Genomic DNA, 27,860 nt, shown 5'->3' on the forward strand with positions numbered 1-27,860 from the left:
TTTCTAACGGTATTTTCTTGCCACTGCTAACTTATCACTCCAATTCTTGCGCACTACACTCAAGTTAAACTGCAATGAAGATATGGACTATGCTAGCGCAATCGTGAACATGAAAGCAGACGATTTCCAACAAAGAAGAAATAAATAGATAACAATATAAGTTTTGTATGTTAATATTTTTTTTCAAAAATCGAAACATCGATGTTTCTGCACCAATGCCAATGCAATACTCGATACACTCGATATATGTACATGCTTATCGATTACAAAGGACGGTGTAGAACTTTGATATGTGAGAAGTTATCGGTAAGTTAGTTAGGTTCGAAATAACAGTAATGGCTAGGAATGTAATGTCACAATTAGTTTATTTGATTTTGTATGGTAGTCAGTTTTGGGGTGTACCTAGATACTTGTACTTAGGTACTTACCTAGGTACAATTTTTTGATGCCTTATATGTTACCTTGTTAACATTTTAACGTTTTATTTTTGTATAAAAAACTTTGGAAAATAATGGTCAAAGTTGGAATATTAAATCTCGTTGAAATCGTCAGCATTGAATGGCATTCACAGCTTAAAATGTTGACTTATTGCAAATTTTGGGAAAAATCATGATGTAGCCCCCCTTATAAAATATGGGAAAATTGATCATAAATTAATTTGATCACTCTTTTTTTTTGCCAAGCTAAATTTAGGAGTAACTTATCACTCAATCAAAGTAGTTTTGAATCGGAACCCAAATCCTAACAAATGAACAAATTTTTACTGAATAGTAGGCTAGGCTTTACAGCACTAGCTGTCTGTCTAAAGCCGAAGCCTTATTCCTTAGTTATATTCAAACTCTCCCAACGAACACATTACAATCTCCGTAAAAATTGTTCGTTTTATTTTGAAACATTTTTTTTTATTCCGATTTGTACGAAATTTTCGAGAAACTGCTTTTTTCCTTTTTTTTTTTTTTCTTATTAAAGTACTGGCGAGTTATAGGTGTGTGTGTGTTTTTTGTACAACCTAGATAAATTTAATTACAAATTATTTTATATGTGTTATAGATTCGGAGGATGAACAGACTTTCGGAACAGCTGGTCGAATTCAAGTCAAAATGCTCCGACTATCGAAATGTCGTGAAACTTAATGTTTGGGGCAGTGACTTAGATGACATCAAGATTTGCTTAGAGATGCCGCGCTTGGAAATACTGGCGCTCAGCGTTAACAATATAAATTCGCTGAGCAGCCTCCAAAATTGCCATCGCCTAAAGGAGCTGTACATACGCAAAAATAAGATCGCGAGCTTTGACGAACTCAACTATCTAACTAATGCCCGTTCGCTGACCTCGCTTTGGTTGGAGGACAATCCATGCACCCTGGAAGCTGGTGGCAACTACAGGGCCCATGTGCTGCGAAAGCTGCCGCAGCTTAAAATACTAGACAACGTGGAAGTCAGCCAACAGGAGGTGCAGGCCGCCCTCCGCAACGAGTCCGAACCGGATCAGAAAAGTGCTATCAGTGCCCCGGTGGCGGAGTCGGTGCCCTCAACTAGTGGCGCCAAGATGAACCCCTGTCGCGAGCGGCTGGAGCGGGAACGGGAATGGGAACGCGAGGATGAGCGCCAGGAGGAGCGCCAGCGGGTGAAGAAGCTTGAACTGAAGATGGAGCTGGAGCAGAAGGAGTGGATGAGGGAGCGGAAACTGATGGAGGATCGGGAGCGCGAGCGCGAGCGAGAGAGGCGATCTACAACAAGATCTCCTGTTGAACCAGTCCGCCAGGACGACAGCGATGCCATGGCCAGTCCATTCAGAGGCGATGATTTGGATATGGTGGGCAACTCCTTTTATCCGAGGAATGACAAGCTGCTGGAGCAGAAGGAGGAGCAGAAGCGGATGAGGGAGGAGCGGGAGCGCGACTGGGAGCGCGAGCGGGAGCGAGAATGGCGATCTCCAACAAGATCTCTTGTTCAACCAGTCAGCCAGGACGACAGCGATGCCATGGCCAGTCCATTCAGAAGCGATGATTTGGATATGGTGGGCAACTCCTTTCATCCGAGGAATGACATGCTGCTGGAGCAGAAGGAGGAGCAGAAGCGGATGAGAGAGCGGAAACTGATGGAGGAGCGTGAGCGCGAGCGGGAACGCGAGTGGGAGCGCGAGCGGGAGCGAGAGTGGCGATCTACAACAAGACCTCTTGTTCGACCAGTCCGCCAGGACGACAGCGATGCCATGGCCAGTCCATTCAGAAGCGATGATTTGGATATGGCGGGCAACTCCTTTCATCCGAGGAATGACAATCTGCTGGCTGTCTCGTTGTTACTCATCCGCAATTTGGACGCATCCTCACTGAAGGCGCTCGTCCATGCCATCCACCAGCAAATGAGCACCATGTCTTATCCAAATTAACGAAGTTTGCCATTATAATATAAATATGTTAAAATTTAGTTTCGTTTCAAGGGATAAATCTTGATAGGTCAGCGTATTGCCATATTGGTGAACATAATGGTGACATATGCTACTTTCATTTTTTTTGACCCTCGCAAATAACTTATACGTTCAAATGTCAATACAATTAAAACAATAATAATAATGATAATATAATATTGTCTCTGCATTATTTTGTTTTCGATTTTATTTTATTTGTTAAAGAATTTCTGATGGTAAGGAAAGAAATTTTTTTGATGTTGACCTACACACAAATAATTTTTACCTTTATGATAATAATAAATTGTAGCAAAATTTATATTCATAAAGTACACTTTTATTATTATTTTATTCGTATCTTTGTATTTTTGTGTATATTTTTCAAAATTTCGTTTTAACAACAACTGAGGAACTTACAAAAATTAGCATGGGAATTAGATTGAGAACAAAAAATATTCAAAATTAATAATGAATAAAGAAACGTAATATTAACATGTTAATCATGTAATTATGATTTCAATGTATTTGTTTACCTACTTAAATAAATAATAATGACTGACTATCCTTGTTGTAACTAAAATATTCACGCGAGTAACTGGTCATTAGCAAATCCTTGGAATGAGCTTGTCATTTGTCTCGTTAATCACTGTCGCAAGACGAGCTCGTGGCGTCTTTTGGCCAGTTGGGTTTTGTTTTGCAACTACCGGGAAATCTCAGGCCGTGATCATGATAGAGATATGGCCATCAGGTAAACACCGCGAGTTTTCCGGTTTACAACAAAGGGCGACTCGACTCTTGGCAGTCGTAAATGGAGTTACATGCCGCATACGATTGGCAACTCTGCTTGGGTCCGAGACTCGTCTGTTTGTTGTTTGTTGTTCGTCGTTTGTTGATTGTTGTTTGTCACCGACACCAGGAGACATGTGAGCATAGGAAAAGTTAGCGAAACAAACACCGCTCAGCCTTCTGTCCTCCGTCTCGAACAATTAAAAGCCAGTTAGGTGAATTCGATGCGGTGCGGGCCAAAAAGAAGACGTTTAAACGTTCAAAAGGTGAAGCATTCAAAGAAACAATTATACACTTGAAAACGGGAAAAGTACTTTTTTCGTATAACTACATTTTAAAATTTTTAATATCATAGATTAAGACAAAAAAAGGAAAGAAATCAAGTCAAAAAACATAGAAGTTTGGCAAATAAAGCAATATTAAAAAATTCAATGTGACTTTATTTGCTGTGAAATACATACAATTTTATTAAAGAAATATGAGACTATGCTAAAAAAATAATAATTAACAATAACAATAACAAAAACAAAACAAAAACAAAACATAATGGTTAGTTCACGTTTGACTTAAAAACTTTAACTGTAAAATGTTTTTTTTTAAATATTTATTACTTTTAAGCGCTGAAAAAATATATTTATTATAATTATAAAGAAATGTAAATAAATGCTGGTGGAACTTACAAGCTTGAACTGTACAAAGGTATTTTAATATAGTGGTTAGGCGTTTTATATAATTTTTGGCATAAGTTGTATTTAAAATATTATACATTTAAAAGCAACTTGAATTATTTTGTGTAAAACTTCATATAATTTTTCGAGGTGTTCGTTTGAATCTAAGATTTCATGTGGGTTGGGCTAGCGACGAGCAGTCGAGGGTTCGGGCGTTGTAAGCGATTCCCCTCTAATGACAATTCTTACATCTAAATTTATTTCGTTTGCCGGCAACATTTTAATGGCCTCCATTTAAGGGGAACTCACTTAATGATCTCGTTTCGCTCGGACTTTTATTTTCACTTAGTCGCTTTGAAGTGCGCCAAAAGTGAGCGAGTTCAGCGAATTTTGTGAACCATGTTTCGGAAATGGTTCTTGTACCTGTGGCTATTATATCTTAGCAATTATTATGATTCAGTCACAAATAGTTTAAAGTTTAGTTTAGTTTAGTTATCCAGATTTATTTTTTTATTTATAAATTGTAAATATCTTTGTGACGCGTCTATTAAACATAAGAAATTTAACTATGTTTTATTAGAAAGCCGGTTTCATTCTTGTTAAGAAATATTAAAAAATATAAGAATATGTAATTTTATAGAGAAAAAAAAAGAACAATTTCATGCAATATTTGTTCAGAATTTGTAACGTTCACTTATTATTTAATGGGAAAGAAGGCTTAGAAAGCTGTTATAATAATTAAATATATATCTGTGAGTTCCAGAAAAAAAACTCCCTCTTTTCTTCCCTGATTGACATCGGCTTTATGCAGAATTTTCAGACTTTAAATGGCAAAAAGTCTTGAGCATTGCAACTATAATTGCCCAGTCAGTCGCAGTCGAAGCCATGATTTTCCCGACGGTTGACCCCCACTTATAATGCCGAGTCACGCACATACTTATATTATAAAGACCCGGAGACATTGAACCGCGTCTCATCATCAAATCGTTTGCCTTGAAAATTATGAAAAACTTTTGCTGGAGGGAGGAGCACTTTTCGCACATACGCTTAAAAAAAATATCGCATTCCGAATTATGCGCATATTTGTGGGCTTTGGAAAATGTCAGATGGCAAGTGGAAAATGCAGCGGCCCAAAATGAAAATTAGTCAACTTAAAGATGGCAATTTGGCGTCAAGTCTGCGCAACTTCCATCCCGAATACTGGGGGACTACTACTATATGGTGTATAGATATATGTACATACGTAGTATGTATAGTGTTTCTGGCCTGGGAGTCTTGGGTACCGGCGGCGACCTTTAATGGCGGCATTGTGTGCTAAACAGCCTCGAAGTTTCCAACTCCCGGAGTGGGAGATCTCTGGGTCTTAAGGCACCACAAATCCAGCACCTCCGCTGAGGAGAAGAACCGTCCAACGCGTTGGCGGTGGCAATTTCTCACGCTCGGCAAACGTTTCACATTGTTCCCACAATTTTCCATTCATTCAGTTTGCTCGCGATCTGCTCCTACTTAGTAATAAGTTTTGCCCGGAATAAAAACACACGATCTACCCATACCCATACCCATAGCCATAGCCATACCCCGTATATACCCCTAAGAAAAATCCACTTGCTCTTGGCTGTCATCATCGTCATCATGTACATGTACAAAGCTTCGTCTTCTTCGCCGGGGTAATGAGTCTGTTTTATATGGGGTTAGTAAGTACGTGGAACTCTTTCCTATATACTCACGTCTTCTGCATGTACAGCCAGTGTTTTATACTTGTGGCTACTTGCAACGCGATCCCATGAAAAGATCCAAATCGGATCACTTGATGGTCGATTGTCTTGCTAACACCCCATGTTATATAAGTACCCCCTGAGTCAGCTGTAGAAATTTAATTAGGAATCTCAGAGCCATTGCAGAAGCTATAAAACATAAGATCTTTAAATGAGCTAATGCCCAAAGTTAATTGATAGTTGGTGGGAATCGTTTTAGCATGGGCAATGAGATAATCCATCATCATTTAAAGTAAGGATGGTAAACTATGGTGACAACAAAAAATGTTTTGTAATTTTTAAAAATTTAAAGATCAGACTAACACTTTTCCCTGAATTCCCTGGGTTTTACCCTTATAACTGATTTGTTATTTCAATATTGAAATAATTGTAGCTTAAACTTTATAGTTTAAAGTTCTTTGTCTATATATGCTAATGATAATTTTATATTTTAAATAAGTAACCCGATGATTTTAATTAAAATTCAATGATAACTTTTTAATAGTGTTTTCTATAGTATGATTTTCACCGTTGTTCTTGAGTGATTTCTTGGATCACTACTCGGTTAAGCTTATTGACCCATATCATGTCACATTATCGTGACAGAGTTCTGTTAACACAAAGAAAACGAGTCTATCTCACGGTACTCACACACGGTGACACATTTATGTGTGTCCGTATCATTAGCGTCACACGAGTGTGCAGACGCGAATAGGGTTTAATCACTTTCATTACGATCACGATCATCCCAATCTCCACTTCCGAAGTTTATGACATGAGCACGTCTGCTCGCTTTGGATCCGACCACTCGCAAATAGCCGCCAAGAAGTGTTGTCCGACTGGCGGCCATAAAAAGCTTGGTCCCAGTGCGTAATCCGTAATGGTCGCTCCCTTCTGGTCGCTCTGGTCGGCCAGCGAACATGCGATCTGTCCCGCGAACCGTCATTAAAACCTAGGGCCTTCCCTTTGCCATTCGCACTCTAACCCCCGACCCACGATTAACCAGTGCTGTCAACTTTGGTTAGCCGAAAAACAGCTAAATATGCATATCATTTATTAGTTTATTAGTTTTATTATTATTTTTCTCTGAATACCACTTAATTTGATTTCCGACACTTGTAACATATAACTGTATAAATGCCAAATGTTTAAATGGCAAAAATAATTGATTTACATTTTTAATTGTTCGCACTTAATTTCGTACCATAAATGGTAAAAAGTAAATCTTACTTAATCTTCTCTAGTTTTGTTTTTAAAAAAATAATAACAGTTTTAATTTTAAACATTTTTTATTTTTTTGAAAATAAGGAGGATTTTCTTTAAATTATAATACGACGCATTTAAAGTTAGATTCCATTTTTATTCTCTATATATATGTCTTTGGCTTTAAAAAAGAGCTTTCGTAATTGCTCGGGAAAATAGCTGGGCTGGCATCACTGGACCCCTGCTTTCTTCACTCGGCTTACATGCAGCAACCACCGCTTCTGTTTCTGCTTCTTCCGCTACCTTTCTTCGTCGTTCTGCTCGGTTTTTTGCGCATGCGCCCCCGAGACACCGAAGTCGGCACAGTGGGATCATATGGAAAATTGTTTAAGCATTGTCTAAAAATAAATTGCTTAATAAACGATTTAAATTAACTAACACTTTCATAGCAATAATAGTAATTAAAAGTACCATTATTTAAAGTATTTTAGCCGTTTCTTTATACTTGAGTTAATTTAAGATATTCAAAAGCAAAATAAAAGTTCTGTTAAATAGCGATTCGTAAAAATATGATTCTTACAAGAAGCAATCAAAATTGGAATTGTATTGAAAATATATAAGTCAAAAACAATACAAAATCCATGATACTTATAACGATGAATAAAAATCTACGGACATTTTCATTAACTTTGGGTGAACTCGAAGTTTCTTGATGCAAATGAAGACTCTTTTTTCGTTTTTAGAATTTACGAAACCGATTTCTGTGTCTTCTATACATTATTATCGCCAGGAATTTATGTAGAAGATTTGGTCTATTTCCAATTTGGAAACGTTGAATTTTACCATCTAATTTGGCGAAACGCCCCACTGTGCGACGAGGGCAGAGAAAAAGTCCGAGATCGCGACGAAGACAGGGTCTTTGAGTTTGAGTTTGGTTTTCCGTCGAGCGGCTCTGCGTTTGCTCAGTCGACTTCCGTCACGATTCGCGTTCGGACGTGCGTCGCGCGGTTAACAAGCAAACTACCCAAAAGCAAAAAAAAAAAAACCAACCCATTTTACCAAGAAACCGAAAACCGGGAAGAAAATTAAGCAAATAGCTCGATCATTTTTTTTTTTTTATCGTATTTTGTTTATGTTCCGTGTTCCGTTTTTTGTTGTTGTGTGCTTTGTTTTTGTTTCTTGTGTGTTTTGTCGGTGGCGGTGGTGGTGAATTTGCTGTCGTTTTTGTTTGGCTGCAGTGGCGCGTAACACAGCCAACCCCCAGAAACCGGGTTGAGTACTGGGCACTAGTGGTATCTGCTCCTGGGACACACAGGATGCGCTCGAGTGCACCTGCGCACCTGTTCGACAACGACAAGTGCCACCACGGACAATAGTAAAACCTAATCGCCGGCTGTGTGAATTTTCCATTTGTAACATACATAATTTATGCAAAGCGAATGCGGAAAAGTGGAAAACTCAACTGGTGTTTGTTGTCGTTTCGAAGGGAAAGGAAAGCCCATCGTTGGTGGGAATTGCCGATAGGAGAGACTCCCAGCCCGTAAACTGACATTATCGTTATGGCCCGCTTTCCGATCATGGCCCACTAGCCGCGATCATGCTGATTGTGGACATGTTAACGCTGGCACTGGCAAATGAGCCGATATGCGGCGGCAAAATGAGATCAAGTGGCAAGAGTGGCAGCAGCAACAATGGCTTTAATGGTGGGGATAATCAAGAAGTAGCTGGAGCAGGAGCAATGATGATGGCCAACACGACCGGCGGTGGAGTAGGCCAAAACTTTGGGCCACTTTCTGGCCACTTGGCATGCGAGGCACGCGACTCACGCGACAATGTTGCTGCCGTGCAGTGCGAGGTGCGTCAGCAATGCCACTCAGCGATAGACGGAGTGGAGGCGCGTGCGCGTGCTGAATACACTGGCAACAACAAGGGCAGTGGCAACAGCAACAATAGCAGCAACAACAGCAACAATAGCAGCAACACTAGGAGCAACACTAGGAGCAACAGCAACAGCAACAACACATACAATTGCTGCAATAATATCAGCAACAACAGTAGTAATATTAGCAACAACTGCAGCTACAATACTAGCAATATTTGCAACAATAGCAGCAACAACAACAGCAATACTAGCAGCAACATTAGCAGCAACTCTGGCGACAACACAGCAACGGAAGTGGCCACGAAATGTGAGTACGCGCAACTCGAGCGTGAGAGGCAGAGCGTGAGCGCAGGCGCATACCTGCAACCACCCAATGTGACAATCAGCAGCACCAGCAGCAGCAGCAACAACAACAACAACAATAACGGGAGCAACAACAAGGGGAGCAGCGCCTGCTCAATACCTACAATTGGCAGTGAGCTTTTCAAAGCCAACCTTGTGACAGCAGCACAAGCAGCAGTCGTCGCAGCTGAGCAGCAGAGGCAGCAGCTACAACAGTCAACCAGCAGCAGCAGCAATCAGTCAACGGATTCTGGTCAAAAATTGTGCAAATTGATAGATTCCAGTGAAAAATCAGTGGAAATCAATTGCCCCAGTCCTCGTGCCGCAGAAAAGCAGTTAAAGGGTAACAAGCAAATAGCGATAACTGCGCAAATCGAACTCGACGACATCAGCAGCAGCAGCAATCACGACGAAAACGAAAACGCAAACGACGACGAGGCGCGACGTACAGAAAAAATTGTGCAAAAAAGCAGGCAAAGCGCGTTGTCTGCTCGCGGGCTAGATAATTTTTTTTATCCCAGTGAAAATGTGCAAAGTGCTACGCCAGCAGCAACATTACTAACACCAGCAATAGCAATAGCAACAGCAACATCAGCAGCAGCAGCAGCAGCAGCAGCAGCAGCATCAGCGACAGGAGCAACCTTAAGCTCGAAAAAGGAGCAGGAGGAGAAGGAGGAGGCGGAGGAGGCGAAGGAGGAGGCGGGGCAGGCGCCATTGTCATTGCCATATTACCAGCAATACCCGTATCCATTCACTTGCAAGCCCCCCAGCAACTCATCCTTGGCTTTCTGTGGTGTTGATAATGTCGCTGGCATTGCTGCTGTCCGCCCACCACAAACCTCGCCCCTTGTTGTTGCTGGCGGTTACGTGGATTACGTGAAAAGCATCGCTGAACAAGTGCAACACGACCAGCGACCAGCAGCAGCAACAGCAGCAACATCAGCAACAGCAGCAACAGCAGCACCAGCAGCACCAGCAGCAAAATGCAGCGATTTAGATGCAACATCTGAGGAGAAACTCATCGATTGTGAGTCCTTGGTGGGCAATACATCATCAGAAGTACCAGAAGTAGCAACAGCAATAGCAGTAACTGCAGCAACTGCAGTAGCAACAAGCTGCAGCGAGCAGGATCTCATCGATTTTGAGCACGATTTGGGCGAGGATTTTGTGGCCAGCCAGCGCCTGAAGCGACTGCAGTGCAATTTTCAGGGACGCGTGGCCATTAGTAGTAACATTGATTGTGTAAAGGCATCCTTGAGACCACAACAACAACAGCAGCAGCAGCAGCAGCAGGAGGAGGAAGAGCAGCAACAAACAATAAGCATAACAAAGAAACTACCCCCAAAAGGAGACAGTCAGCACCGAACTCAAACCCCAACCCCAACCCCAACCCCAATCCAAACCCAAACCGAAACTCAAATCCCCAGCCAAACCGAGTCCAGCCAGAGCAAAGACAATAAGACAATTGCAGCAGTTACGGACGAAGCGGCGGACTCAAGTGCAATTCAATTAAATGTGGATGTCGAGCAATTGCCAAATGAAAGCGAAACAGCCAGACAAACAGCTGAAAATCGCCAGGAGGAGCTGGAGCAGGAGCCACATTTGCTGAATACGCGTAGCGAGTTGTTGCCAGTGCGCAGGATCGAGAGTAGCGGCCAAGTGGTGATTGAAATCGAAACGGACGGTGAGGCGGAGGAACGCGAACCGAAGAGCAGGAGCGCCTTTGTCCAGCCAGCCCAGTTGTCGTCCAGCGGACAGTTGAGGGCCTCAACGGAGGCCGGCGATTTTGCGGCTGCCGCCTCGCTCAGTGAGTTCGATGTCCAGCGTTTTGGTGAATATCTGAAGGCCGCCCGCCAATTGCAGTGGCGCCACACAAATCCGGATAGCAGGGATAACCGAAAGTATCAGCAGGGTACTAGCGATTTCCAGTGCTACGACGAATTGCTGGCCGAATTTGTCAGCGAGCAGCAACAGGATTACGAGCAGTTTGAAAGCGATAGCAACGAAGTGAGCGATAACGAAAGCGACAACGATAGCGATAACGATTTGGCTATCGATAACGATAGCGAAAGTGCCTGCCAGTGCCATGAGTGCCTAGCCAGCCAGGAGCAGCAGACCAGAGCCATCACTTTCGCAGTTGGCGGAGCCACAAACAGCTCTAATTTAGCCTCGAATCTAGTCCCAAGTCCAGCCTATTTAGCCTTGAATCTAGCCCCAAATCTAGCCCCGAATCTAGACCCGAATCTAAACCCAAATCCAGCTCATTCCACCCACCTGACTAACGGCTACAAAATGCGCGAGGTCAATGGTCAGTTGCGCGGCCTGCTCAAGAAGCCAAATCGACCGCCGCCGGCACGCAAAAATCGCGTGGTCTTCGATGAGACGCGCAACGAGTTCTTCGAGGCCGACTACATAATCCTGATCCGCGAGGATTGCGCATACGACGAGGAGGACGAGGAACCCTGCACCTGCGGCGAGCACGAGCTGGTGCGCCTCTGCTGCGAGGAGGGATGCCAGTGCAACTACGCCGTCAATCCCGCCGAGGCGGGCGAGGGCAGGACGCCACAGGTGAGTGTCCAAGGACAATGCTAGTCCCCCGATTTACACCTCTCCCCCCTCCCCCTCAAGGATTCCTACAGTTTCGCAGTCTTTTGTATATTAGAGTGATATTTACAACAGAGCAATACCCAACTGTTCATAACAATTTGCAGGGAACTAAGACCATTTTTTAATAAAAACGGAATGCACTAATTATAGGTATTCCAAATTTAGATATGCAAATTATATACAAGTATAATTATATAAATATATAAACATACAATATATAATTTTTTGCAAGGCTATATCTTTTTTTTATGCAATTTTCAGGCACCTATGACCATTTTGTCTTATAGAAACGCAATATATTAATTATAGATTTAATCAATTGATATACCCAGGGTATTTCGGAGTTTACCACCAAAGGTTTTTGTAGTTTCGATATTTCCATGATATTAAATACTTATATCTTATTTTTAATGCAATTTGCAGGAAACTAAAGCCACCATCTTATACATATTACTCGAAAATAATTGTAAAGAATTCCGGCATCTTTATTATAGAATAGTATTAATCCATCTAAAAGTTTATGTGGATTTCATTAATAGTTTTAACCAAAGATAGAGTGGAAGTTTTAACTTGGTTTTTCATTTATTTTTTAAGATAACCAAGATTTACAAAGATTATAGTTAGATTATTGGACTTAAAACTTAAATTTCAATCAGCAAGGCAGCGTTTATTACAAAAAATTAAAAAAGGTCTATATAAAAAAAGGAGACTTTTAATAATATTGTTAATTTAACATTTTTAAAAAGCATACAAATTTGAAAAGCTGAATATTTTAGCGAAGTTTATATCCCCACGTCATCATATTTTTTGGATGAAAAATTACTGTTTTTTGTATCTGGCTTGGGGATGGTACTTTTAAGACAAAAAACTTAGGGTTTTAAGGAACTCATTATGGTTTTTGTTCATGGCACACACTTTATGTAACAAGCTGAAGTGTGTATTGTCATTGTTTTATTACGAAAATGTTGCATTTCTGTCGCTGTGCCTTGAAGAAGCCGATTGCATTTCCTTGCCAGCCAGTCATTCCGATTTCGAGTATAATCCGATTAGCTGTCTCTGTCTCCGTCTGTGTAGAGTTCGAGTTGCCGGGTCCGGGGTTGGGGCTCCGGGGTTGGGGATCCGGGGTTCGGGTTCCGATGTGGACACCGTTTTGCCTGGGCTAATGAGGGCCACCTGAAACGCACCTCGCTCTTTTAACTATCCCATTTCACCGGGGTCGCAACTTAAATTGGTTTATTACTGACTTCGCTTCGTGCAGTTAGCTGTGAGGGCTTTTGCCTCGCTGATGACGTGCTTTTGTCAATTTGAACCTTAGAAAATTGCTGATTTGTAGATTTACTTAGTATTCTCCTTGCAGCACAGTTCGTTAGAGGTAGTGCAGTCCTATTAAATCGGACTCATTATATTGCAAGCGGCAAAAAGGTTCTTGGAAATAGTTTTAATTCGTACTAAGAATTTCCTACATTCATAACAAAAAAAGTGTTTAGTTTCCTTTTCAAATGTGAGTTGCTCTTAAAAATGCTTTAATAATTTTGTGAATGATTTAAATATCCTGAAGTATGATATCATTTTGTATGGTTTTGCCAATATAATAAATATAAATAGAAGAACATTTTTTGTATCGAAATTTTTGTTGCTTATTTTTGAAGTTCCAACACAAACAGTATTATTCCTATAATATAAATCATTTTGCTATTCTACCATTTAACTTTAGACAAACTTTAATGAAACACAAACACAATTGGTGTTTGGGAACTTATTGTTTTTCATTCCAATATTACCAAACCCTAAGCATTGTCGTGTTCTTGGAAATTCAGAAAAACTTACCCTAAACTCAAACTGGTTTATCACTTGAGTGACTTGCTCAACTTGCTTAAGAATTCTTTGCCGCACAATATTCACAATTAGGAGTGCAAAGTTTATTTTGCTTTTCAATTTGCCGATTTGTTCGTTATCTCGTTGCCAACAGTGGGACATGGTGAAAATGGGCCCATTTCGCTGCGTTGCCGCTTTTCATGTTAATTACGGCAAACGCTGTCCAACTTTTGTTATCAGTGTGTGTACAATTGGAGAAACAAAAGCACAGTGTCCTCGTTTCTCCCGCCCAAGTGGCAGTCAAGTGGGAGTCAAGCCGCAGGACGACCACCCACTCATCCACTCGAACACATTGTATGGATGGCTGTACGTACATCCATGTTACACATAATAGCTGCGCGTTTGTCCTCGCATTCTCTATTGGCAAGTGTGCATAAATCACTTAAGAACTTTTATACAAAATGCTTCTCTTGTGCCAGTAACTAGTCACCAGTAACCAGTCACCAGTAACCAGTAACTCGAAACTGCAGTAGTGGCAACAGCCAGCGACATTGTTGTCGACGCCTCTGTGTTTTCTGCCTGTGATAGATTGTCTTATGAATTGCGTCTTCACTGTCTTCGCTGTGTGATGTGTGTGGGTATGTGTGTGGGTGTGTGTGCTCATAACGAACAACGCATTATATGTGTTAAGGACATTCAGGAAAGTTGCCGCCAGTATTCGGCCATTCCTTCCTTCCTTTCTTCCTTCCTTCCTTGATTCCATCCGGCCAGTTTGTCTTCCCCCCCATCACCATAATCACTGTCGTAATCATCGCCATGCCATCCTAACCATCCTCAACACCCCCATATGTACCATACCCGAACCGTACTCACCTCGACCTCGACTACACTCGTATCGATCCTGAGCGGCCCTTGAGCTGCGTTTAAATTTCAATTTGCTGCCACATAAGCGACACTTGTGTGCGCCGCTTTTTACTTATCTGCTCGGCCCTCCTCTGATGTCCTGGCAAATTCCTGTCTGAGAGCCCAGTCGAGCACATAGCTCGGTGTGGTGTACACACCACACACCACACAGCACCTAGCATCGAGCCCCGAACACCGAGTTTATTATGAACAAAAAAAAATCGTTTTTGAGACAAGAATATGTCTGGTTGTTCCAGGAATGCCAACTATTTTAAATAAATTTATAATAATAATCAGCACATTCTCAAAAGTTTCCATAACTGTTGGCTGAAAAAATATTTGAAAGTGACTTTATGTTATAACTTGTATTTGTGGGTTTCAGTAATTTCAATATTGCAAAACAAAACTTTTAGTAGATATTGAAAACTGTTTCGTTGAACACTTTTTCTAAAATACGAATCTTGTTAAGCTTAAAATTTTAAAAATTCTAATCTGCTTTGGCATAAAACTCTATGTTTAATTGTTAGTGTATCACTAAAAGACTTCGACTTCTTTACTACCCAAAATAACTAACTTATGTTATTTTTAAGTATAAAAATATAAATAAAAGCAAATACCAATGTTTTAAAGCCACTAGTTTAAATTTGTTGACTTTTCTTAAATTAAAGAAACCTCTTAAAAATAATTTATATAATAATAATAATTTATTTTTCTTTCTTTCTATTTTTAAATCCATCTAAATGATTTTAAAATGAGTGACTGAAACTAAAATGTGGCACAGTGCTACCGTAAGAAGTCTACCAATGTTTTGAGTACAAATGGGCTGAAAAGTACGATTTTTTATTTGGACTAACTTATGGCTTGTAAATCTCCTTAGTTCAATCCCATTTCCTTATTAGCTTGTCGAATTTTTCCACAGTGCAGGCACCAATGCACTTGACTTGGCGCTGCTCGAGCATGTCCCCTCATCGTCCTGTCCTGTCGTCCTGGCTGTTGGCTCTCTGAAGAGTTTAATATGCATTTAGTGTGTGTAACAAGTTTACCGAGCTCGTTGCATAACACTCAGACAGACAGCTAGCCACATCCACATTCACTTCCATAACCGCATCCTCATTCTTAGATCCGGAGAAAGAATACGCCGTATTTATGCAAAAGTTTTCGCATCTCAGAAGGCAGTATTATGACAGGACTTTGGTGGCCAGGATATGGCTACCCGAATAAACAGAAGGAGGAGCCCCTGGGCGAGAAATTCAAAGACTGAGATCCTTGTCTAGACATTGCAGCTTGCTGCAGTTACAAATAAACCTGATTTTTTTGGCAGTTCCCGGGGGAATTCCGCCAGAATGAAGTTCGAAACCATGTTTTGCACATTCATGCACTTTTCCGTTGTCTGTGTGAATTAAGTTTTTCCACTTTTCTTGACTCTTCTTATGGAAAACTTACAGCTTACCGGGAAATATGTGTGCACTCCGTTATGGTGTCACCAAAAATAAAATACTATGTGAGGGCAAAACATGTGGTCTAGATTTTATTTTCTTCATCTTATCGATGGCAATTTGCAACATTGTGAGATGTATTCCATTTAATAGTAAAATATATTTTGTTTGCATAATGCAAATATCATTATAATGATTTCACTAGTTTATACAATTAATTTGAATATTTACTTTTTTTCTGATAATGACCGAAACAAAATTCTAAAACACAAACTAACAAGTCGATTTATTTATTTTTTACTCTACAAAAAATGAGGAAATTATTTAAATATTTTTTGTATTGTAAGTGCTAGATCATTTTTATCTGGGAGAAAAAATTATAAATATATATGTTGATACTGCTAGCTCTATCGTAACATTTAATTCACTCGCATGTCAGCAGTGGAAATACATCCATCAGATAGCTTAACATTCCATTTGGGCGCAGGATATATTTCACATGGGGGAAGGCCAGAAAGGATGGGCTTAACGCTGATTTATGGTGCCAAGTCCATCATGCCTGGTCGGCATGGCCAGTTGCATACATCAAGGGACATGAGGCTGCCCACACAGGGTCCAGAATGCATACAACTCAATTAGCTTAATTTGCGGTGATGCAACGGCTTACGAGCATTATTCACTTAGCTTATCCACCTGACTTTCCACATTTTTTTTTTGTTTTGTTATGCCTTTTTTACTACACAGAGAAAAATTTATGGAATGATGTACAATTTTTCTCTCTTTCTCTCTCTATCTGAACATATCAAAGTGAAACGTCGAGTATTAAGAATACCTAATTGATATGGAATTTCATGAAAACGAGTATTGTTTCTTATGCATTTTTTTCCTGTGTATTTCAGAGTCCCAAATACCAGCCGCCAATTGAGTTCGTGGACGATGCGGCACTCAGTCCGCCCGATGGCTACAAGGACAGCAGTCTGAAGAACACGCTCGGCGGCGCCTTGAGCGGCCACATCTTCGGGGCGCAACATCTGCAGCAGCTGCAGGTCATTCAGCGCCTGCAACAGCAACGTGCCGCGATGCTGGCCGCCCGAAATACCACAAGCGGTGGTCAGATACCACCTCCGCCCCCGCCCGTCGGCAGTGCCCAGCAGCAGCAACAGCAGCAACAACAGCAGCAACAACAACAGCAGCAACAACAACAACAGCAGCAGCAGCAACAGCAACACCAGCAACCTCATCATGGAGCAATGCAGCAGCAGCAATCGGAGGATGACCTGCAGGGCGTTTGCACCGAGTGTGCCGAGTGCGCCGAATGTGCGGCCAAGCAGCTCCAGGAAGCAGGTGAGAGGTTGCACTGGCAAAAATTACAAGCTCTTTCGCAGTTTAAAAAAATAGCCACAATCTGCAGCATATTCGTAGCAAAACATATCTTTTTATTGTTAGTTTGGTTAAGATCGAACAGGGATTATGCAGTCCATAAAAATTAAGATTTATAAATTCGAATGCTATGCTATTTTAGTCACCGCATAGACTACAGCAGAAGCATATAAGCAGTATAAAAATAGTAGTAAATATATTAATTTTACCGGACTATGCTACTCATATAATATTTCAATTTTTATTTTGGTAATTTTGTTCTTTATAAATATCTCTTCACCTTAAATTTTCAACATTGCAATTTAAGACTCTATATTTTTTCTTAAAAAAAAGTAAAAGAGGGTTAGAAAAAAAGAGTTCGATTCAGCTTTCAACCATAAAAATTATTTCTGAAGCGTCACAAAATGACTATTTTTTTTGCTGGCTATTGTGCCAAAATATATACAGTTTTTTTGGAGTTTTAGTTTTGCGGTCCTTATTTTTTGGAACTTAATTTTTAAAAATGTTATAATACTGACGATAGGAAAGAATAATTTATTGGTTAGTTTTTTTTTTAAATTTTGTTTTAAGTTACACTAGATAAAAGGAGAAATCAACCCTTTTGAACCAAAATTTCTTATGGTCGATGTTGTAATGTGACAGCTGTTGGTTCCTCTTATTTGGCTAGATGTATGGGGGGCATGAATCAAAGGGGATGATGATGGCGGGGCTGTTGTGGTGCTGTGTTTTATGCACTGTGCATAAATCGGGGGCGTGTCACTGCCTCCATCCGTCTCATAGCACAACATCATCTCATCTCGTCTCAGCTGAACTCGACTCCATGCCGCAATGCAATTAGCGGGCATCCCGCGGGGGCGAGCGCGTTCCTTTCATTCACAAACGCTTTCGTTTGCCTTTGTGTAATCTAATTATGAATTATTTATGCAAACATTCGCTCGCCCGTTGACATTCTGCTCATTCAGCTCGTTCAGCTCGGCCTGCGAGCATCGGCCTCAGGGTCCTTTAAATTGGACGCCATTTTTAATGTTTCCTGTTTGGCCGTTAGTTCGCTGCACTTGCTCTTGTAATTTTCTAGTTAATTTAATTCGGAAAGTAGGACTGACAGGGTGGCAGCCAGGGTTCACAGACGTTCAGGCTGCCGGACAAGCAGTGTCAATAAAATGTACACAACAGATACACACGCGCAAAGGCTTGAATTTGATGATATCGGGCGGCTATGCAAAACATACAACATTTATATATACGGAGTATATATATAATTCATTTGAGTAATGAATTTTAAAAAGGGTCCCTTAATACATGATTTCTTCGGAACCATTAAAAAACTGTAGACACTTACAAAAAACCGACTATATTTATATAGGATATATATCAATATTATTCATATCAGGAATATACATTAATTATACATATAGTTCTTATATAAATGGGTACCTACTTATACCAAGCTTGAACATGTCATTTAAATACTATTCCTAATTGTTAATAAATAGCCCAGAAAAATCAAAAGGCCAATAACTATCGCTGTACTGTAACGTATATAATTTTATTGCACCTTTTGCCATAACATTTTGCCATAACCTTTTGCCGGCATTTGGCCATTATGCGAGCAATTCACTTTACTAAAATCCTTTGATAGTGTCGAATAACTCCATGGTAACGCCGAATCGAATGCATATAATGCACGAAATGAAATCGCTAAAATTTCAGCTATCTGCCAGGCTCAAACCATAAATAATTCGAAGTTTTTTTGGGGGTTCGTTAGCCCAAGTTGCCCGCATTCCCGCACAAAAAGCGCTCATCGTATTGATTGATTTACGGCAACTTGACTTCGGTTCGAAACGAAACGAATCGAAACGAATAGAGTCCCTTAGGATATTGGAAGTGGGAAATTGGTCTGCAGGAGGGCAGGCATTTGCATTAATGTCGGTGGTCACGCTTTATTGGCTGCCAAAGCGAACGACAAGCAAACGGAGAAAAAGGCAACTCAAATAGGGGAATGGTATGGGGAGGGTAGGGCATTTTTAGGGGGATTCCCGGGACAGGGGTGCTCTTCATTAATTGTTGCGCCTAACGAACCGCGAATGCGACAAGCCCCCAGCGAAAAGACAAGCCCAGGTCCACCAGATATCTATACCTATGCCCAAAACTATGTTCATATGGCCTTTGAAAACTGAAAACTGAAAACCAAAAACCGAAAACCGAAAAGCAAAAAAGCTATGCCCATACCGATCCTTCAAGCGCGCTTCCGCTTTGCCAGCAACAGGCGGAAGTCCCCCAACTTTGACAACGATTTGTCATCGGCTTTTCATATGCCAGCTATGAAGTATTAAGGTGGCCCATCCATGGAGTCCATAATTTGACTGACTTTTCCCCTACCTGGCGATACCACATTCTCAATACGTTTCTGTCTCATGCAACCGATTGGCTATAATTAACTTGAAAGCCTCACTTTTGGGTAATTGCTATTGGTTCAAATAAAAAATAACTAAAGTTTCATTAGATACTTTTATTTAACTTAAATCAGCTGCTTATTAAATTGGTAATGCTTAAATTAATTTATGTTACGCTTTGATTTTCAGCCATTGCGGTTTTAAATTATTTTAAATGAGAAAATTGATAAGAGTGTTTAATAAGAATTGTTTAATTTCAATTGATTATTATATCTAGAAATCATATTTAAAAATAAATAATATTTAATTTGATTAAAATACATTTAATCAAATATGATCTATTTTAAACCTTATATTTCCACAATTATTAAATTATTATAATATTGAATCATGCTATGTAATATGCATTGTACTCAATACAATGATTTAATATTTAATTCAAAATTTCAATACATTTTAATTCAATAGTCAGATATTTGTTTTGACTGTTCCATTTTTTTTATCGGTGGAGTTACACGGGGTAAAAGATAAACCATGTTGTTTTAATGCCACATTTTTTTACCTTTGCCATTGCTGCCTTTAACTCTTTGTTTGTTTTTTTTTACCCGCAGAATGCAGCTCACCGCAGTGTCCGGAGGAGATGACTCCGCTCGGGGTTCCCGCCGTGGCCATCCTGCCACTGCACACCAGTTCCCCGGAGCGCCGCATCACCCAGAAGGAGATTATCGCTGGCGAGGAGCGGCCCAAGTACGTCCTGCAGTCGCAGTACAAGCCATCACCCACAGCAGGTACGACACCGACCCCCAGTTCCCCAAAGACCCCACCCCCTCCAATCGTTAACCCAATCCAAACCCAAATCCAAGTCCAAATCAAACCACAAATACCACTTTATCATGCATTTGTGCACAGCGAGCAAACGAAACCCATGGCCATATTGCACATTTCATATATTTGACCTCCAAGGATGCGATATAATCCAACCAAGGTCGTCGCATTTTTCGCTATTGAAAATTTACTTCCGACCATTGAGCATTGGACATTGAATTTTCTTTTATTACGCAAAATAATTTAGATACAACAGAAAACAATTGTTTCGATTGGTGTTGAGTTCGTTAGAATGCTTGAAATCGGCATATAGCAGATGTACTTATCAAGCGGTTTCTGTCAAAAGGTGTAACGTTAAGCTATCGCAATATATAGCTCCAAGAACATATTAGCTTTGTAAATTCTGTAAAATCTGGGAATGCGGTTAAGAAATATTTAAAATATTTGCAATGTCTTGGCTTAAAAAGCTGTAAATTCTGTAAATAATTTCATATAAGGAGATTTAAATTTCGCGTCTAAATTATATGCTAAACTAGAGCATTTTAGTATCAGCTGCTTTCGATAAAAATTCTATGTATTAATCATTAAACTATGAAATGCTTTTGAAAACAATTCCTTTATGAAAACGCTTTCGCTTTTTGAAGCATAAACTTCAACCCAAAATGAAACCCATCAAGATATGTTACCTATGATATTTGAATGCCAATCAATCGCTCCATCAATCGCTTGTCCAACTATTTGATTATCGTGAGCATCTGCATATGCACTGTACATACCAAGTATCCGTCAATCACGATCTCAGTATATGACTTCATGGCTCGACATGGTTTGATTTCAATACCAAATCTTTTGGAATGCCAAATAAATGCTCTATTTTTGGTCTTTGCGTATGGCTCGTATGGCTGTCTGTTTGTACGTGCAGTGGTGGTCAAATCTAGAAAGGAGTCGGCCAGTGGGAAGGCCAGTTCCGGATCCGTCTCGAGCTCCGGCTCCGGCTCCGGCTCCAGTTCCATCTACGGATCGACGACAAGCCAAGTCCCGGTCCCGATCAGTAGCTCCTCGAAAAATAAACGATTTGTTGTTGAAACCATTACTACTATGACCACAGTGACCGAGCGCCGCATCATCCGGGAGGCGCATGAAGATGTGGCAACCGCCCCGGGTAGTGCCGCTCCCGGCCCCGGCCCCGCCCCCGCTCCAGGTACCGCCCCCGGCTCAGTTGGAGCAGCTGCTGCGGATATGCAACCGCCCGCCTTGCCGGCCAAGGCCAGTGCCACAGCAGCAGCGGCCGCCGCAGCAGCCGCCGCAGCAGTCGCATCAGCATCCGCAGCAAGCCCATCCGAGCAGCAGCAGTCCGACGCTCAGAAACCACCACCCATACCGCCCAAGGAGACATCGCCCACGCAGATCAGTGGAATACTTAAGGGTGGCAAGCTATGGAAGCAGGACTCCATCTCTCAGGTAAGTCTACTCTGAAATAAATGAGAAATTAGCTCACAAAATCATAATTGAATGTTGAGCAGCAGTCGGATGACCAGAACAACACCACATCGGAGGACGAGAGTGGTGCCACAAAGCGTTCGGTGCGTTTTGTTACCGAGGATCAGGCCAATGCCGGCACCGACAGCGATGCCCAGTCCTTGGCTGGCGATCTGGACGACAGCGAGAACCAGATCAACGAGCTGATCCCCATCAAGAAGCACTCGACGCTCTTCAACAACGCCCTGCGCCCCAATTCGGCGGTGCGCCAGCTCTTCCCCAGCGTCTCGGCCCATCAGGCGCCCGTCCTCACCTCGGAGGCACTGCGGGCCTTCGATGAGTCCAAGCGGGCCGGCTGCCTGGTCACCCACCTGCCCGGAAGTTGTGGCGACTCCGACACCCTGCGCCGCAGCATGGAGCGGAATATCCTGCGCCGATCGTTGATCAAGTAAGCGTTTAGCTCAGTTCAGTTTATAAAAAAGTTCAGACATTTATTTGGCGCCCCCGGGTGGACTGACCTTAATTTTGTATATAGAATACACTAGATTCGCAATCATGCTCTAAATGAGTAGTAGACATTATTTTAAATGTTTCCCGTATCTATTTAAAATTAGTAAATATTAACAAAATCAAAAAATATAATATTGTATATTGTATTTTAAAATATTTAAGTGCTTATAAGGCTCTTTCCTGAGAAACCACAGAAAAAAACATATGATAAGACGTTTTAAATTTTCATTTTAAAAAAATATGATTTTAAATATATTGGAGAGAAAAGAAGAAAGTGTCTTTTAACCAAAGAACAAGAGGCACTATAAGTAACCCAGACCTTTAGCCAGCCAAACACACCATGCTAACAAAAAAGAAAACATCATTATTACTTGACTGTGTATGAGGTTCTTTTTAGAATTCTATTAGAATTATATTCAATCAAAATAGCATATGATTATGCAATTACAAGCGCAATCTTATTAAACTCATTATCTTTTATTCAGAAAAAAGGCTGTTAAGTCGGACATATCGCTGGAGGAGCGCATCAAGCAGCTGACCTGCGACATCGACGAGGATCTGGCCGAGGAACTGCAGCGGGCTGTGGACGAGGACGCCGAGGCTGCCGCCGAACGGGTCGATGAGCTGGACCAGCGCAACAGTCCCGCCGGCGAGGAGAATCCCAATCCGGTGCCCGGCTCCGGTCCACCACACAAGTTTGTCAACGGCGAGAAGAGCTTCTCGCCGAGCAGCTCGGTATCGAGCTCCTCGAGCGGTTCGTCGGCCTACAAGAAAATCGCCGACATCTTCAATCGCGACAAGAAGCAGGAGAAGATCATGGAGATGGAGGAAAACCCCATTGTCATTATACCCCAGGTGAGTTTTTTTTAAAACTTAAGTTACATCCCGAATTCTCAGTTTGATATATTCTTAATTTTTAATGGGCATAAAGTCATAGTTAAATACAATTTATTTCCAAGGCTAAAAAAAATACATTCTGCAAGCAAACAGAAATGCTCTACCAAAAAAAAATCCATTATTCCTTCTGGATTATAAAGAGCAATTGTTTTTCTATGACGTCAACCAAATTAAATCGCTTTTTTGTAACGCTGACAAATTGCTGAATTAAAAAATGATTTTTTTTATTTTCTAAGTTTCAAATGGAGTTTAAAAACAGTGAAGCAATGCACTTATATTGTTGTTTTGCTATTTTAAGAGTTTTATTAGTTTAAATACAGAAACAAATTGGCAAAAGGTGCAAAAGGTGGATTGAAACATTTTGCAAAGTAAAACGCTTCATATATATTATTTATTTACTTTTTAATATGTTTTCACCCTCTTTTTGCACCAAAAACGTCGAATTTCAGAGCTCTTTTTTTTTCCTGTGTAGGTTCTTATCAGACCAATTTTGTTGAAGTCAAACAACAGAAATGCAATGCACTGTTATTGTTTTTATATTTTCGTCTGGAATATTTTAGAAATCATTATTCCAGAGTTATAGTTTGAAATAATCCTTTTAAAAAGAATTTTGGATACCCTTGACATACCTATATATCTTGCTCATTTTAATCTTATTTCCTTGCAGGAGTGCCGTTGTCCGGCAGCTCCCGACTTGGGCATGGGCATCCAGGTGCCGGTGGTGCACACGCAGATCCATCGCACTCCACCGCGCCAGACAGAGCCGAAGCGCCAGTTCCTGTCCTCCACTCTGGCCCCGCTGACCGCCTGTGTGGCTGGGAACAAGGATGACCTATCCTCGTACTACACACTGGCCGCCGCTGCCGCCGCTCATCCACATGCCCATGGGCACGCCCACACGCATGCGCATGCCGCCCACTATGCCGCCGCCGCTGCGGCGGCTGACTTCAATATGGGACAGCTTTTGGGAGCGGCTGCAGCGGCCGCCGCCTCTGGAGATCCGGCTGCCCAGCATGCTGCTGCCATGGCGGCTCAGGGATTGGCCCAGGGATTAGCTGCAGCAGGCGGAGGCGGGGGAGGAGGTGGAGGTGGAGGAGGTGTAGGACCCGGAGGAGGAGAGGACCCCCGCAAGGTGGCGCCCGATGTGATTGCAGGAACGCCGGGACAGGAGATGGCCGGTCGGCCGGAGCAGGACGAACTGGCCGCCTTCGCCCAGGCGGATGCCAAGCGGACCGAGCAACTCAAGAAGCGGTACACGGGAGCGGGCTCGTCGGAGCCCGGCCAATCGCAGGCCAGCAGCGATGACGACGAGCAGAACGACTATGGGTTCAACAAGCGGCCCTCGGTGCGCGGCATCAAGCCCAAGTTCAGCTCGACCAACGAGATATTGGCCCAAATGCAGGAGCAGCTGAGTGCGGCGATACCCACGGTGGTCAACAGCCAGCCAGTGCAGCATGCTGTGAAGGGCTATGCCATGCCCAACACGCTCAAGCAGAATCCCTCGCCCCAGAATGTGCCACAGAATGTGCAACAGCAGCAGCAGCAACACCAGCAACAGCAGCAACATCAGCAGCAACACCAGCAACAGCAGCAACACCAGCAGCACTTGCAGCAACAGATGGCCGCTGCTCTGCAGAAGACCGAGCAGCGAACGTGGAGTTTCTACAGCGAGACCGGTGAGCAGCAGCGCTTCCCCATGGACGCGGCCGCCATCCAGCAGACCTACTATCAGACCCTGCCCGCCGGCACCATGTTCCGGCAGACGATGATCCAGCAGGGCGCCACTGCGGCCGGCGGCGGTGCCGACGATGCCTCGCTGCTGTACGCCGCCGCAGCGGCTGCCCAAAATTGCCAGAGCGTCACCGCCACGGCCACCGCAACGGCCACCGCCACCGCCACGGCCATCGAGCAGAGCAAGCACAGCAGCTACAGCAGCCACTTCGCCCGCAGCCCCACCCGGCGGCCCGAGTCGCCGCCGCCGCTGCGCAACTACCATCAGACCATGGTCCTCATCCCGTACAACGCGGAGACCTACTCCCAGTTCGCCACCAGCAGCAGCGGCGATCCCAAGCTGGCCCACATCCAGCGGCAGAATATCCTCGAATACCAGCAGGTGAGTGGGACCACTGAATAAGACACTTTTCTAAACATTTCATTTTTTATAACCAAAAAAAAATTAATTCGCTGTTCAATGTTGTTTATTAAAGAGAATTTGACTTGGCTCTCAGAACTTTTCTATTATTAAATCTCTAACCAAAAAAAAATCTAACAGTCAGAACCAAGCGACCTGTCTTTATGCTCAAGAATTCGCGGTTTTGTTTAGTTTATTAAATAGACACAGTTGCGGTCAAAAAAAAATTGTTGCGGGAAAATGTAAAATCCCCAAAAACATCATAATGCTTCTTTCCTTCTTTTTTTTAATGTTTTATCTTCTATTGCCAAGAGTGCTAAAGAATTCGGGACTTGAGTTTATTAAATGTAATGAAATACGTACAAAGCACTTGCTGAAGTTGTCTATTTTATACAAAGAATAAGCGGCTTGAATCATTGAATAAATGAAGTTTTGTTATGTGAACACAGCATAGATGACGATATTAGTGAAACTAGCTAGACAATACTTTTCTCATGTTGTTTATAGACTTGAATTTATAATGTACTAATTAGATTAAAAACCTGAAACATTTTTAATGAATTTACATTTGTTTTACTCAAACTAGGTTACCCAGCAGACGATTCGTGTGCCCATTGGCTACGCCCTGCCCGGCATGCAGTTGCATGTGGTCGGTGGGCGTGGCCATGCCGCCCACTACGCACAGCACCAGCAGCAGCACCAGCAACAACAACAGCAGGTTCAGCAACAGCAGCAGCAACAACAGCAGCAACAGCAGCGCCTGATGCAGGGACACTATCAATTTGGACCGGAGGGCGGAATGCCCGGGTTCAGTGAGCGTGGAGTGCCCGAAGGAGCGGCGGCTGTTTCGCACAGCGATTGCAATGCCATGGTATCGCCGACTTCGGCGGCAGCAGCAGCAGCAGCAGCAGCAGCAGTACAGCAGCAACAGCAGCAGCAGCAACAGCAGCAGCAGCAACAGCAGCAACAACAGGTTGCTGGAGGAGTGGGTGTGGGCGTGGGCGCCCAGGCACAGGGATCCGTTTACTATGCGATGAACGTATGACCCACGCTCGAATAGTCGCTGCCAGCGGCGGTCATTGTCGAGCGCCGCCAGTGTCAACTAGTCGAAATGTCAGCGACTTCAGTGCATTTGGGGAGCGGCGGCATGGGCGGCAGATGAGCGCCAGCCCCGCTAGAATCCTCGAGTTCCCATGCGTCCCATCCGCTGATTTGAGTTGCCCCTCAGTTGACCCTAGCGAGCGTTTTTGAATCAGTTCGATCTTCCGTTCAGCAAGTGTATTTGTATCCGTATCCGTATCCGCATATGTTTCCGCACCAGTAACAGTATCATTATCTTTATCCGTATCCGTGTTGTCTGTATCCTTGTGTCGCAAATACTCTTAAATGGGAGTGGTATGGAAATCTCTAAGGGCTTTAAATCACTTAAAGACTTTAAGTGCGATAAGCCAATAGATCAATGACAAGCAGATCATTTCAGAGGTTTTAAGTCTCTAGAGATTAATGTGGCACCCCACGATTACATAGAACCGACAGAGTTACTAATACCTTAAGCTGGTTGTAAACGGTGCAGCGGCATTCTCTCATTCGAAATACTTTTGATATTATGTGCAGCATGGGCACTGCAACGTTTACAACCAGCCTTAAAAACAATCCAAAGGGGATCACTCAATGTTACGCATTACTCCAAAAAGTATACTTTAAGTTAAGCCTTAGTGTCGAGGATTTTATTTCATAGTTATTAATATTTAGCCGAGTGCAGTGGAGGAGAGATGAAAATCTAAACCAAAATAAAACCAAAACACATGAATTTATTTCAAGCATATACATGCTGGGTGCTAGTAATGCAACAACAACCACAACAAATACAACAAAACCAAGAGAAAGTTAATTAAGCTATGCAAATTCTATTAAACAAAGTTAAAACTAAAACAAAGATATGTAATAATATTTTTTTTAATTCATTTTTTTTTTGCTGTTAGTCAAGAAAAACGAGTTTTGCTCAATGGAAAATGCATTTAAATTTAAACGCATCTATATAAACACATACATAATTATATATCTACATATGCGTATGCTAAACTAAATTATACATAATTAAATTATATTGAATTGAATTGATATTATAAAGTATTTCCAATGTAGTGCAATTTGTTGCTAACTCCAAAAGCTCTCTTATTAAAGAGTATTATATTTAAACAAATATATATCTAAATATATATTTTATGAGTATCAAAATTATAGAAATATTTTTAGGCATAGGCTTTATTTTTAATGCAATTTAATTTAAATTATTTTTTTGTTCTTTATGTACAATAAATTTAAAATTTTCGACAATTTTTGGTTTTCTACGCTTAAGAAATGTATCGCCACGTTGAAACATATTGAATGTACATTCTATGTTTTGTATGCTACAGTTCGTTTGGGTTTCATTTGTAGA

At 41.9% G+C, this 27,860-nt stretch overlaps 2 protein-coding genes across 2 annotated transcripts; both read left to right on the forward strand.

The window, feature by feature from the left end:
• Positions 1-821: 821 nt before the first annotated feature.
• On the forward strand, positions 822-2,586 carry LOC108143850 (RNA-binding protein 25). The gene is made up of 2 exons (XM_017268411.2): positions 822-985; positions 1,051-2,586. The coding sequence occupies exon 2, from the start codon at positions 1,060-1,062 to the stop codon at positions 2,389-2,391; it is 1,332 nt and encodes a 443-aa protein (XP_017123900.1). The 5' UTR covers positions 822-985; positions 1,051-1,059; the 3' UTR covers positions 2,392-2,586.
• Positions 2,587-7,997: 5,411 nt separating this feature from the next.
• LOC108144839 lies at positions 7,998-27,663 on the forward strand. Its single transcript, XM_017269983.2, has 8 exons — positions 7,998-11,612; positions 16,705-17,149; positions 20,190-20,366; positions 21,512-21,864; positions 21,927-22,330; positions 22,878-23,247; positions 23,957-25,402; positions 26,007-27,663. The coding sequence occupies exons 1-8, from the start codon at positions 8,418-8,420 to the stop codon at positions 26,463-26,465; spliced, it is 6,849 nt and encodes a 2,282-aa protein (XP_017125472.1). The 5' UTR covers positions 7,998-8,417; the 3' UTR covers positions 26,466-27,663.
• Positions 27,664-27,860: the final 197 nt, after the last annotated feature.

This window comes from Drosophila elegans, unplaced genomic scaffold, assembly GCF_018152505.1.
Source record: "Drosophila elegans isolate 14027-0461.03 unplaced genomic scaffold, ASM1815250v1 contig_149, whole genome shotgun sequence".
NCBI lineage: Eukaryota > Metazoa > Arthropoda > Insecta > Diptera > Drosophilidae > Drosophila > Drosophila elegans.

Bases quoted from the DNA above. Each gene is read 5' to 3' on its own strand.
- LOC108144839 (XM_017269983.2), top strand. From the start codon at position 8,418: ATGCTGATTGTGGACATGTTAACGCTGGCACTGGCAAATGAGCCGATA. The intron at 22,331-22,877 runs GTAAGCGTTTAG...TCTTTTATTCAG, and splicing joins CTGCGCCGATCGTTGATCAA to AAAAAAGGCTGTTAAGTCGG. The intron at 23,248-23,956 runs GTGAGTTTTTTT...ATTTCCTTGCAG, and splicing joins CCATTGTCATTATACCCCAG to GAGTGCCGTTGTCCGGCAGC.
- LOC108143850 (XM_017268411.2), top strand. From the start codon at position 1,060: ATGAACAGACTTTCGGAACAGCTGGTCGAATTCAAGTCAAAATGCTCC.